Source organism: Rhincodon typus, chromosome 3 (assembly GCF_021869965.1).
Source record: "Rhincodon typus isolate 14 chromosome 3, sRhiTyp1.1, whole genome shotgun sequence".
Classification (NCBI taxonomy): Eukaryota; Metazoa; Chordata; class Chondrichthyes; order Orectolobiformes; family Rhincodontidae; genus Rhincodon; species Rhincodon typus.
Window position 1 is genome coordinate 66782273 of NC_063334.1, and position 13774 is coordinate 66796046.

At 40.6% G+C, this 13774-nt stretch overlaps 1 protein-coding gene across 4 annotated transcripts in view; it reads right to left on the bottom strand.

Annotated features, from left to right (window-relative positions):
- LOC109911791 (synuclein, alpha interacting protein) overlaps positions 1-13774 on the bottom strand; it is a 121428-nt gene that overhangs the window by 33586 nt on the left and 74068 nt on the right. For all 4 annotated transcript variants that reach the window (XM_048595131.1, XM_020511172.2, XM_048595130.1 and 1 more), the window contains one exon: positions 8717-9591. In XM_048595131.1, coding sequence (XP_048451088.1) covers positions 8717-9591 — 875 coding nt within the window. The remainder of the gene's footprint in view (positions 1-8716; positions 9592-13774) is intronic.

Sequence of the window (13774 nt, forward strand, 5' to 3'; positions counted from 1 at the left end):
ATCACATGGAATACAGGGAGAACTGGCCATTTGGATACAGAACTGGTTCAAAGGTAGAAGACAGAGGGAGGTGATGGAGGGTTGCTTTTCAGACTGGAGGCCTGTGACCAGTGGTGTGCCACAACGATCTGTGCTGGGTCCACTGCTTATCGTCATTTTTATAAATGATTAGATGTGAGCATAGGAGCTATGGTTAATAAGTTTGCAGATGATACCAAAATTGAAGTGCAGTGGACAGCGAAGAAGATTACCTCAGAATACAATGGAATCTTGATCAGATAGGTCAATGGGCCAAGAAGTGGCAGATGGAGTTTAATTTAGTTAAATGTGAGGTGCTGCATTTTAGAAGGCAAATTAGGGCAGGTCTTATACACTTATTGGTAAGGTCCTGGGGAGTGTTGTTGAACAAAGAGACCTTGGAGTGTAGGCTCATAGTTCCTTGAAAGTGCAGTCGCAGGTAGATAGGATATTGAAGAAACTATGTGGTATTGCTTGCCTTTTTTGGACAGTACATTGAGTATAGGAGTTGGGAGGTCATGTTGTGGCTGTACAGAATGTTGGTTAGGCCACTTTTTGAATACTGTGTGCAATTCTGGTCACCCGGCTATAGGAAAGATGCTGTGAAACTTGAAAGGGTTCAGAAAAGATTTACAAGGATCTTGCCAGGTTGGAGAGTTTAAGCTATAGAGAGAGACTGAATAGGTTGGGGCTTTTTCTCCCTGGAGCATCGAAGGCTGACAGGTGACCTGAAAGAGGTTTATAAAATCATGAGGGGCATGGATAGTGTAAATAGACAAGGTCTTTACTTTGGGGTGGGCGAGTCAAAAACTGGAAGGCATAGGTTTAAGGTGAGAGGAGAAAGATTTAATAGGGACCTATGGGGCAACTTTCTCACGCAGTGGGTTGTGTGTGTATGGAATGAGATGCCAGAAGAAGTGGTGGAGGCTGGTATAATTACAACATTTAAAAGGCATTTGGATGGTTTAGGGGGATATGGGCCAAATGCTGGCAGATGGGACTAGATTTATCCAGGGTATCTGGTTGGCATGGACGAATTAGACTGAAGGGTCTGTTTCCGTGTTGTGCATGTCTACGACTCTATAACATCCATTACATTCATTTCATTAACATTGTTAGTTAAAAAAATGTAATTATGTTAATCAGCCATGATATTTCATAAGTCTCTGCTGGCTCTCTTCAATGCAAGCATCTCTATATCCCTATTGTTTGTTTCTCATCTGCCAATGACTGAGGTAAACTGACCAGCTTGTGGTTAACAGGAATATCCTGCACCCTTTGTTGAACATGATGTCACATTTGTTGCTCAACTTCTCTGGCACTTCCCCTGTACAAACAGAACACTGAAAGATTATGATAAGCCCTTTCATTCATATCCTTTAAATATGCTAGGCTTTTTGAATGATAATAGAAACACAGAAAACAGGTGCGGGATTAGGCCTTTTGGTTGTTCAAGCCTGCGCCACCATTCAATACAATCATGGCTGATCATGCAATTTCAGTATCCCACTTTCTCTCTATACCCCTTGATCCCGTTACCTGCAAGGGCCACGTCCAACTCCCTCTTGAATATACCTGACATACTGGTCCCAACAGCTTTCTGTGGTAGAGAATTCCAACAGTTCATTACTGTTGAGTGACGAAATTCTTCTCATCTCAATCCTGAATGGCTTACCCCTTATTCTTAGACTGTAACTCCTCGTTCTGGATGCCTCCAGCATCAGGAACATTCTTCCCGCATCTACCCTATCTACCCTACCCTATCCAGTCCTATCAGGATTTTATATGTTTCTATAAGATCCCATTCTTCTGAAGTCCAGTGAATCCAAGCTCAGTCAATCCAGCCTTTCTTCATGTCAGTCCTGCCATCCCAGGAATCAGTCTGGTGAACCTTTGCTGACTCCTTTTCAACTGAATCCCCTATCACTATAGCTCTGCCACTCTTTTTCCTGCCCTCCTATGCAACAGAGCCAGCCACGGTGCCATGAACCCGACTGCTGCTGTCTTTCCCTGGTGAGCCATTTCCCCCAACATTTTCCAAAATAGTCTACCTGTTTTGGAGGAAGATGACCATAGGGACCCTTGCACTGCCTTCCTACTCTTCCTCTGGCTAGTGGTCACCCATTCCCTATCTTCCTCAGTGATTTTTATCTGCGGTGTGATCAACTTACTGAACGTGCAATCCATGATTTCCTCAGCCTTGTGGATGCTCTGAAGCAAAGCCAGCCGGAGGCGATTGGACAGAAGATGCAGCTGGACACACTTCCTGCATGTGAAGGAGTCAGGGACATCGGAAAGGTTCCTGAATTCCCACAATTTTAATCCATTTGCTCAGCTGTCTTGAATCTATTGTGCTACAATGTGTACAGCCTTTTAGGCTTTCAAATTGGAGATAACATGTTCCTCTGTTGTATCTTTATCTGACTTTAGTCAATGTCTTATCAACATCTTGCTATAATTTTTCTATATATATATACACTTTACACAGAGTTCATACTTCATAAAATGCCACCAAACTGGGAGCGAAATATTAAATGATGAAATTGGTTGGCAAAAGATCATAAATACTTAAATTGCAATTCTAGATTGTCAGGGCATAAAGAGTTTAGCTGACATGTCATTTGTGTTCTATTTGCAACATAATTTAACTCTGAGTACATGCAGAGAACTTGTTTCTATTAAACTCTGCTACATTAATCAACAAGGGGCAGGTTTGTTTGTTGAATAATTTTAAACACAGCATTGCAGTTCTTTCAGAGATAGTAGTAAGAACTGCTGATGCTGGAGTCTGAGATAACACAGTGTAGAGCTGGAGGAACACAGCAGGCCAGACAGCATCAGCAGAACAGAAATGCAAGAATGCGATCCCCTACTCCCAATTCCTCCGCCTCATCTGCTCCCAAGATGAGGCATTCCTCTCCCGAACATCCCGGATGTCCTTGTATTTCCAGGATCACAACTTCCCCCTTCAGTGGTCGAAAACGCTCTTGACCGCATTTCTTGCGTTTTCCGCACCTCAGCCCTCACACTCCCTCCCCACAACAAAAACAAAGACAGAATTCCCCTTGTCCTCACGTATCACCCCATTAACCTCTGGATTCAACGCATCATTCTCCGCCACTTCCGCCACCTGCAATCTGACCCCACAACCAAATATATATTTCCCTCCCCACCCTTATCTGTCTTCCGGAGGGACCGCTCTCTTCGCGACTCCCTTGTCCGCTCCACACTCCCCACTAACTCCACCACCCTTGACACCTCTTCCTGTAACCGCAGGAACCTGACCCTACACCTCCCCGCTCACCTCCATCCAAAGCACCAAACAAACCTTTCACATCAGACAGAGGTTCACCTGCACATCCGTTACTGTGGTCTATTGCATCCGCAGCTCCCGATGTGGCCTCCTTTACATCGGTGAGACCAAGCGGAGGCTCAGAGACCACTTTGTAGAGCACCTGCGCTCAGTTCGCGACAAACGACAACTTCTTCCAGTTGCGAACCACTTCAACTCTCCCTCCCACTCCCTGGACGACATGTCCATCCTGGGCCTCCTCCAGTGTCACAACGATGCCATCCGGAAACTGGAGGAGCAGCACCTCGTATTCCGCTTTGGGAGCCTGCAACCCAATGGTCTCAAGGTAGACTTTACTAGCTTCAAGGTCTCCCCACCCCCGACCTCATCCAATGAGCAACCCTCCCTCTCATCCTCGCCTCCTTGACCTGTCCGACTTTTCTCCCACCTATCCGCTCCTCCTACTTCACTGACCAACCCCCACCATTGCCTATCTGCACTCACCTATCACCATCCCACCTACCTTCCCCAGACCTACCCCTCCTCTCTCTATTTATTTCAGAGCCCCCTACCTCTCCCCCATTTCTGAAGAAGGGTCCCGACCCGAAACGTCAGCTTTACTGTTCCTTTGATGCTGCCTGGCCTGCTGTGTTCCTCCAGCTCCACACTATGTTATTGCAGTTCTTTGTCAAGTTAAGCGATCTGAATAGGTGTATCTAAGAAGTGTTGAATGGTTTCAGAGAAGTAAGGAGTATGTCTTGCGAAGATAATTCTTTGAGTTTTGATAAAATTAGACATTGTGATATAATATACTTTCTACTTGCCCTGAATTAGCACATCGAGAACATTTATCAACTGATAAATTGAATCAGTTTATCAATTTTTGAAAATTAGGAACAATTCAATTCATTAGCATTCCATGAATGGAACAGAAAAGTATGTTCACATAAACGCATTTAATCTTTGGAATTCAGAATTAAGAGCATTCAAATGTAAAAGCTCTCCTCTACCAAAGTCATGAACTTAAGTTGCTGGAAAAGCTCAGCAAGTCTGGCAGCATCTGTGAAGGAAAAAACAGAGTTAACATTTTGAGTCCGGTGACCCTTCCTCAGAACTGATGGTGGCTGGGAAAACGTCAGTTTCTATGCAGAAAATAGGGAGGTGGGTGGGGTAGGGAGTAAACGATAGGATAGAGTCTTAAGAGAGAGAAAAACAGTTGGACAGACAAAGGAGTTGATAACGATCAGGTTGGGAGGGTGAATAGTTATTAATGGGGACTGTGAGTGACTAACAGCTGGTAGGGTATTGGCAGGCTATCTGATAACAAGGCCTGATGTGTGGGGTAAGGGGCTGGGACATGGGAGAGTTTAGGCCCTAAAAGTTATTTAGTTATTATTTTATTATCATTTATATAAAAGTTATTATTTAGTTCAATAATTTTAGGCCTGGTGTGTGGGGTAGGGGGCTGGGACATGGGACAATTTAGGTCCTAAACTAATTGAACTAAATAATAACTTTTATATAAACAATTAAAAAAAATGACAACTAAATAACTTTTAGGACCTAAACTCTCCCATGTCCCAGCCCGCTACCCAACACACCAGGGCTTGATATCACATAGCCTGCCAATACAATCCATTTCTGAAGAAGGGTCTAGGCCCGCAGTGTTGGTCTTCCTGCTCCTCTGATGCTGCTTGGCCTGCTGTGTTCATCCAGCTCTACACCTTGTTATCTCTGTCAATACACTACCTGCTTTTAGTCACTAATAGTCCCCATTAACAACTATTCACCCTCCCAGCCTGATCATTATCAACTCCTTTTTCTGTCCAACTGTTTTTCTGTCTCTTAAGGCTCCATCCTGTCGTTTATTCCCTATCCCACCCACCACCCTATTTCCTGCATATAAACTGACATTTTCCCAGCCACCATCAGTTCTGAGGAAGGGTCACCGGACCCAAAACGTTAACTCTGTTTTTTCCTTCACAGATGCTGCCAGACCTGCTGAGCTTTTCCAGCAACTTTGTTTTTGTTCCTGATTTACAGCATCCGCTGTTCTTTTGGTTTTTATTCATGAATTTAAGTGATGTGTATCCCCATGCTAAAGATTTCATAGAAGAAGAATTTATAGATTATGTCTTTAAACAAAACAATAGTTCATGCATTCAGAAGAGTATATGTCCTTTGGTATTTATGCCAGGGGACGGTAGGTACAGTTCCTGGTATATCAGTGGAAAACAAATAGGAATGAGGCTTACATATTAAAATGAAACAGTTACACAAAACATACAGCCGAGCCTGTTCCTGTTAGTGATTATGCACCGTTCAAGTCTCTTCCCTTTCTTCCTCATCTAACTTCATCACCACAAACCCCATAACGTAAGAAATAGGAGCAGCAGTACACAATACAATCCATTGAGCCTGCTCCATCAATCAATATGATGGCTGATCTTGGATTTCAACTAGAAGACTGGGAAAACAAAGCTGAGCATTGAATATGTTTTGAAAGTGGAATGATGTCAAAATGACAAAGGGCACTCTACCTGAATGCATGCAGCATTTGCAATAAGGTAGATGATCTAAAGACTCAAATAGGGCTGCACAGGTATGATCTAATTGCCAGAAATATGGCTGTACTGTGACCAGGACTGAGAACTGAACGTTCAAGGATATTGGACAAGAGGAAAAGGATCTTACTGAATGGTGGAGCAAGCTTGAGAGTATATTTATGTTCCTATTTTGTATGCTGCCAATGCTTAGATGCCACTTTGGGACCAAGATGAATCATGAAAAGACATGTAAGGTGTTTCCTGACTCTGCCTGAAGTCTTTGTTTTAAATGGAGTTTCCGTGTAAAGTCCAGCAATTCTTTCAATCTCTGGCCAATTTTATTTTAGAACTGAATTGGAAATCCCACTCTTTGACACAAAAGGATAAGTACACTCTGAGGGGCATGAGTCAAAGGTGAGTTACAGGTGCTGGCGTGTGGGAAAACTTAATGTATCTAATCACAGATTTGATCAGAATGCCATTTATTTTCTCTTGGCAGGTGACTGAAAAAAAAATTAGTGAATCACAGTAGCAGCACTTTCTGACAACAAGGCAGTAAATGCTTGTGCAGTATACATACAGTAAAATATGCAAGAAATGTTGTGGAGGGCACTGGCATGTTGTTAATGTCACTGGGCTAGAAATCTGGGGAGCCAGGCTAATGTTCTGGGTACGTGGGGTTTACATCTCATCATGTCTGTGAATAAGAATTCACTAAAACTCCAGATTTTAAAAAGCTAGCATAATAAAGCATAGCCACCATGTAAACACTATCAATCATCATAAAACTGATCTGGTTTACTAATGTCCTTAGGAAGTAAGATTGTCCTTACTTGGTCTGGCCTACATGTAACTCCAGACCCACAGCAATGTAATTGACTCTTAACTGTCTTCTGAAAGCAAGCCACTCAGTTCAAGGGCTATTTGGATGGGCAATAAATGCTGGCCCACCCAGTGATGCCAACATCTCATGAACAAATAAAGGATATTAGAGAGCGAATTTACAAACTATTACTGAACTAAGCTGGATTGAGATAATACATTGAAATTTCATGCAGGATTCTTCAAGTTGTTGTTGTATTATATCCCCTAAGCAACTGACTGCTTATTGCACTTATATTTTAGAAAAAAATTATCTGACACGAACATGATATTTGCAATAATGCAATGTTCTGACATCCAATAAAACTTAAATGTAGCACACTAGATCCCTTTACCTTTTTTTCTGTAACAACAAAATAAGCACACTTTGAAGTACCAGCACACTGGATTTATGCTACATTAACAGCCTGCAGTTAATGATACAGTTCCTGTATATTTTCACCCAGAGAGATACGGAATTGAAACACCAACCAAAGAAGCCCAGGAAACTGTGGAAATTTGAATTAAAGTGAGTTACTCATACAGGTATAATATATCCAAATCTCAACTATTAATCGGTCTCTAAGTTTGAGTATGCCACTTTCTGTAATAATGGCCCCACCACAGTTGCATCTTTTGCTCCCTTTAAGAGCTTCTTTAAATGCATTCTTCTGCGTTCGCACAAACCATATTGAAAACTGAAAAGTTTATCTGATTAAAAGCTCTTAACCATGTTATACTATATATATGAATGATGGGGAAAGGAGTTGAAACTTGAACTCTAATGTATATACTATGATGCAAGTTCAATGTTTTAATTTGATTCTGATTGTTTGTACTGCTTCTAGGTTTCCAGGAAATATGATATTGACAAATATTAGGTGCATTTACAGACCTGGTTTACAAGTTGTGCCCAAGACGGCAATCCCAAACTATGCGGAGCAATATTCTTTATGACTAGACTTGGGGGGGAAGAGGACCTTCTTCTTTACCTTCATTATGGTATAATTGACAAATGGCCAACTTATCACTCCATGTTTCTTGAACACTCTGACATAACCAAAGGTATTCATACAAAGTCTAGGAAATTGCATTTTAATTGTTACTGAAACTTTAAAACATGCAAATTAACACATATTTTGAAATGATGATGACAGAACTCTTTGTAATTAACAGCAGCTTCAGAATTAATTGTAAAAATTATTTAAAATAAGGCAAAATACTTAATCCAAATTATTACCCAATTTTGTCTTAATACTGTAGTGTCCTCATTCAAAGCAGCTTATTTGGAAACAGATTAGCAAGCTGCTTGATTCCATGGCTGGAACTGACCAGAACCTTGGATACAGGTTAAGTAACTATGGCACTGTTGTACAAACTTGTAACGTCACAAATTCTAGTGAATACTAAGTATCACAGAGGCCCCAGTGTTCTCATCATGAGTTCCGTCAGATTCACAACTGAAAATTAATTTGGGAATAACTGTAGGGATGTGATCCACAATAATACAATTAAAGCTCTTCTACTGTTTATTGTCTTGTAGTACCTCCTGAAAGTAACAGTACTCTTAAAAAATTGACCTTTTGTGGACAGCAGTCAATGTTCACTTAAAACATCAACAAAACAACATATAAAAGAACTTCAGTTTACTTCTTTAATAATTGGAAAGCTTTATTGACCACCAAAAAAGAAGTGCTGCTTTCTCTGTTCAGGTTATCAAATCAGATAATGGTGCAGCATTTCTGCATACAATTGTGAGGTAGGTTTTAGCTTTCTAAAAATTAAAGATTATTGTTAAAAAGCCATCTTCAGTTTTGTTGTTCAACAATGTTGAAAATTCCTGGGACTCTTAGAATACAAGCAATTCCAGAATCGGCATAAAACAGAATTTAAAAAACAGAACAAAAAATAAAAACTTGACTTTAGCATCCAACTATTTCGCTTTTTGGCTACTTTGTATTTTTACAACATTTACAAACAAACGCAATAGTCTACTTACCAGCAACGAAATCTGTCCTTCTCTGACTATGTTTAAAATACTTTTGACGTTTTTTGCTTCCTCACTTGTCTCTCCAGGTCTTCCCATGCTAATCCCATTTTTATTAGCATTTCCTTCTTCTAGTTTACTCTCAGTTGGGGTTTGCAGAGACAATGTCTTTGGACGAGAGTTTTGCATAGTACCGCTAATCTTATGTCCATGTGAATTAACAAACAAGCTTGAAGTTCTGCTACTCAAATCTTTACCCTCAGCTTCAGCATTATGTATTGCATCACAGCCATCTGGTGATTCGGAGCCCTCTATGCTGTCAGTTGCATGCCTATGAGGTTTTGTGACAACTGGTTTTGCTTTCCTCAACTCCAAACTATTTACTGGTGACAGAATACAAAATTGCGTTACGTTGGTTGGTGAATTCTCATGCTTCACTGCTGAGCAAATCCTGTTGCCATCGTCTCTCATTTCCATGCCTGGCCTTTTCTCTGAGGCAACCTTTGTGAAAGGACTACATCTTTGGGAAGGAAAGTGGTTTACTTTAATATAAGGCACATCCAAAATTTCATCCATATCCAAATCATAATGTTCAAGTTCACCAAGCAAAATGCTAGTGCCAGTGTCTTTGATTTTAAATAACTGTCCATTGTTGTAACACAAGGTATTAGGTTCACTTGGATTTTCAGTATCATCTTGCTTTTTATAGTTACCCTTGAGTTTATGCTGTTCAGTATCTCTATCATTTTCAGGGCTTTCTGGTTGGTGCTTGAGAGGTGAAACTCTTTTCACAGGTCTGAATTTACTGTACACATCGGCTGTACCTTTCGCTTTTATTCCACTGCTGATTGATGATGTACCTCCCGAAGGCCAGTTTGAACTAGAAACTTAAATTAAAATAACTAGTAAAAAAAAAAGTTCAGAAACTGTTCTTAGAATAATCTATTCTCGCAAAAATACAAGCTCCTTAACCTTTCTGGATACAAGAATTACTTCCTTTAACAGCACTAAAAAAGATAATTCAGCGAATTGTGCCTCTGCCAAGACAGACCAAAGTTTGAATTTAATGTGTTACATTTTTTTATCCACTCATGGGATGTAGACATCGCTGGTTAGTCGGCATTTATTGCCAGCCCCTAGTTGCCCTTGAGAAGGTGATGGTGAGCTGCCTTCTTGAATCACTGCAGTCCATGTGCTGTGTGTAGATTTACAATGTCCTTAGACAGGGAATTCCAGATTTTGAACCAGTCACAGTGAAGGAACAGTGACATATTTCCAAGTCAAGTAGGGGAGCAGCTTGGAGGAAAACTTACAGATGATGATGTTCCCACATATCTGTTTCCCTTGTTCTTCTAGATGGAAGTGATCATGAGTTAGAAGTTGCTGTCTAAGGATTTTTGGGGCTGCCAAGTGTTAGAACTGCAAGAACTGCTGGCCAATGATTGGCTGCAACTTGCCTTGGGCTTCTAGGGTCTTCATTTTGATGAAAGGCCCACAACTGCCCTCCAAATTGCTTGATTGGAGGAAAGTATGGCAGGCCTGGCTGTGAAAAATCAGGTCTGATATTTCACAAATAAAATATTTCAAAAGATTTCCCCATATGAACAAGGAAGCAATAATCACTATTTTAAGTACTAGTGGATCTTACATATTTAACTGCTTAAAGAAAAAAAAAATAGTCACACAGACACAAGAATTAATGGATTGTCTTTCTACACTTAGCCTCAAACTTTTATAAGCAGTTTTCAACTTAAAGCCAAATTTAAATACTGTAATCAATGCCTATGGAAAAAAACATTTATCAAGTTATGATCAATATACTGTCTAAATATATACTTGTTTATAGACTCATAAACAATGCATGATTTTTTAGTGATAGGAAAATAACTTGCAGCTTACCAAACGTACAAAAATGTCATAGCTAACTAACAGCCTACTAACAATACAGGGAATCCATTGTGCTTTTTTAGATCCAGTGTACAAGAGCTAGTGTTCACAGGGCTGTGCTTTTATATTGGTTTTATTTACATGTGAAATTCTTTCCAAGTGATACTGAAAAATGGATGCCAGATGTTTCCCAGCTGTTTTCGACTGACAGGAACCATGAAAGACCTTGAGGCAGACAAATCCTGCCCAGGGTTTATGAAAACAATTCCTTGCAAAAGTTGCCAACATTTTGAATTTGCTATTTCTATTCCATTGTTCTTTACCCTATCATGCACACAGAATTCAAAGGAAATCTTCAAAACATTTCTTCTGTGGTAAATTGTATGAGGAATGATGTTCAGTGCAAAACATACTTCCAATTTGATAAGTGTGACACAGTTTATTAGGTAAGATTGTATTTCAGGAAAAAGTGGTTAATCAGTCATAACAAACTTAACCAGTTAAAGTGAATACATCTCCTCAAATTACAATGCATTGTAATTAATCTGAATTTATGAACAACAACTGAACCAGTAAAGGTCTTTCTTGCTTCCAAATGAAGAACGTTCAATCACCTCTACATTACATTAAGAGAAGAATTTTGCAGTCTCTTGTGGATATATTTGAAATCTGGGGAGGAAGAACCACCATCAAACACCATGGATGCCTTTCATGTTTCTTACCCACCTGCTTGTTCCTAGTTTGAATATGACTTACTGAGTAGAGGCCAATGACTCCGGCAGTCATGCAACTTTCTGCCAATCGAGGCTCTTAAGTGGTCAACTAATAGCTTCTTCTTTGCAGCCACAATTTTCCACTGTGAGGAGGTGGTTGGCAATGGGCAGGAAGCCTACCAGGTAAACCTGTTTGGGTCTTTGGATAAGAAAAAGTGGGAGTTGTCTCCCAAAGGTCTGCCCATCAAGGCCTGTGCAGCCCATCCCCACCTCAGTCCCCACTTTACAGAGGCCTTCTATTCCTGAGCCCACTGAGAATCCCTCAATTAATTTGCCTGTCGTCCAGCTCCTGACTGAATGCAGTCCCAGCAGTACCCACTGAATCAGATGGCACTGTATTTTTACATTGAATACATGTGACTATAAATTATTCAATTCAATTCAATTCAATTCAACTGTGACCAGATAAGCTAGCACCTTTCCAAACGGGGGCCTCTATGTTAAACGGCTATGGGAAAGCCTGACAGTTAAGGGTGACATTTTTGGCAGCCCCACCACTCATAAAATACTGCCTTAGTTGTTGAAATAATTAACTCTTCTTAATGGGCATTAGAATACAAAAATAGGATACTAAGAATCTGAAGACAGGCGCAGCCCTCAAGGAATATAAAGAAAGCAGGAAAGAACTTAAACAAGGAGTTAGGAGGGCTAAAAGGGGCCATCAAATGTCCTCAGCAAACAGATTACGGAAAATCCCAAGGCATTTTATATGCATATAAGGAGCAAGCGGGTAGCTAGGGAAAGGGGAGGTCCACTCAAGGACAAGGGAGGAAATTTATGCATGGAACCAGTGGAATGGGGTGAGGTCCTAACGAATAACTTGTATTGGCATTCACATTGTTTTGAAAAGCATTAAGGTAGACAAGTCTGCAGGAACTGTTAAGATCTGTGCCAGAATACTGAGGGAGGCAGGTGAGGAAATTGCTGGGGCCTTGCACAAAATCTGTCACAGATTTTAGTCACAACAGAAGTCCAAGAGGACTGGAAAATAGCTAAAGTTGTTTCTTTATTTAAGAAGGGCAACAAGGATAATCTGGGAAATTACAGGCCGGTGAACCTTCTGTTAGTGGTCGGGAATTAATTGGAAAAAATTCTTAGGGACAGGAATAACTCACGTTTGGAAAAATATGGACTTATTAGCAATAGACATCATGGTTCTGTGCAGGAGATGCTGTGTTTCACAAACTTGACAGTTTTTTTTGAGGAAATGACAAAGGATGATTGAGGGCAGGGGGGCAGATGTTGTCTACATGGACTTTAGCAAGACCTTTGACAAGGTCCTTCATGGCAGACTGAAGTCACATGGGATCCACGGTGATATAGTTAGATAGCTACAGAACTGGCTTAGTCACAGAAAACAGAGAATAGTGTGAAAGGGTGTTTTTCTGACTGGAGATCTGTGACCAGTGGTGCTCCGCAGTGATCTGTGCTGGGACCCCTGTTGTCTGTTATATACATATATAAATACTTTGAAGGAGAATGTAGGTGGTCCGATTAGTAAGTGTGCAGATGACACAAAGATTAGGGAAGCTGCAGATAGTGAGGAGGATTGCTGGAGGATACAGCAGAATATAGATTGCTGGAGACTCAGGCAGAGAAATAGCACATGGAATTTAATCCAGACAAATGCGAAGTGATGCATTTTGGAAAATCTAATGCAGCAGGGAGGTATACAGGAAATGGCAGAACTTTAGAAGCATTAACATACAGAGAGATCTAAGTATATAGATCCACAGTCCCCTGAAAGTGGCAACACAAGTGGTTAAGGTAATCAAGAAGGAATATGGCACACTTGCCATCATGTGTCAGGGCACAGAGTATAAAAATTGGCAAGTCATGTTGCAGCTGTACAGAACTTTAGTTAGGTCACATTTAGAATATTGCATACAGTTCTGGCTGTCAGTGTAGGGTATGGAGATTTTAGAGAAGGTACAGAAAAAAATTATCAGGATGTTGCCTGGTTTGGATGGTGTTAATTATGACAAGACACTGGACAAACTTCGCTTGTTTTCACTTGAATGTCAGAGGCTAAGGCTGACCCGATACAAGTTTACAAAATTATGAGAGGCATGATTAGAATGGATAGTTGGAGGGTAGAAATGTCAATTGCTAGGGAACATAGGTTTAAAGTAAAAGGGGGAACATTTAAAGATGTAAGAGGCAAGTTTTTTGATACAGTGGGTAATAAGTGTCTGGAATGTGCTGCCAGAGGTGGTAGAAGCTGATATAATAGCAACATTTAAGAGGCATCTTGACAGATACATAAATAGGCAAGGAATAGAGGGATACTGATTGCTTGCTTAGAAGTGAAAGGTTTTTAGTTTAAAAGGTACCAATTGTTGTTACAGGCAGGGTGGACCAAGAGACGTATTCCTGTGCTGTATTGTTCTTTGTTCTTTAGATAAACAAG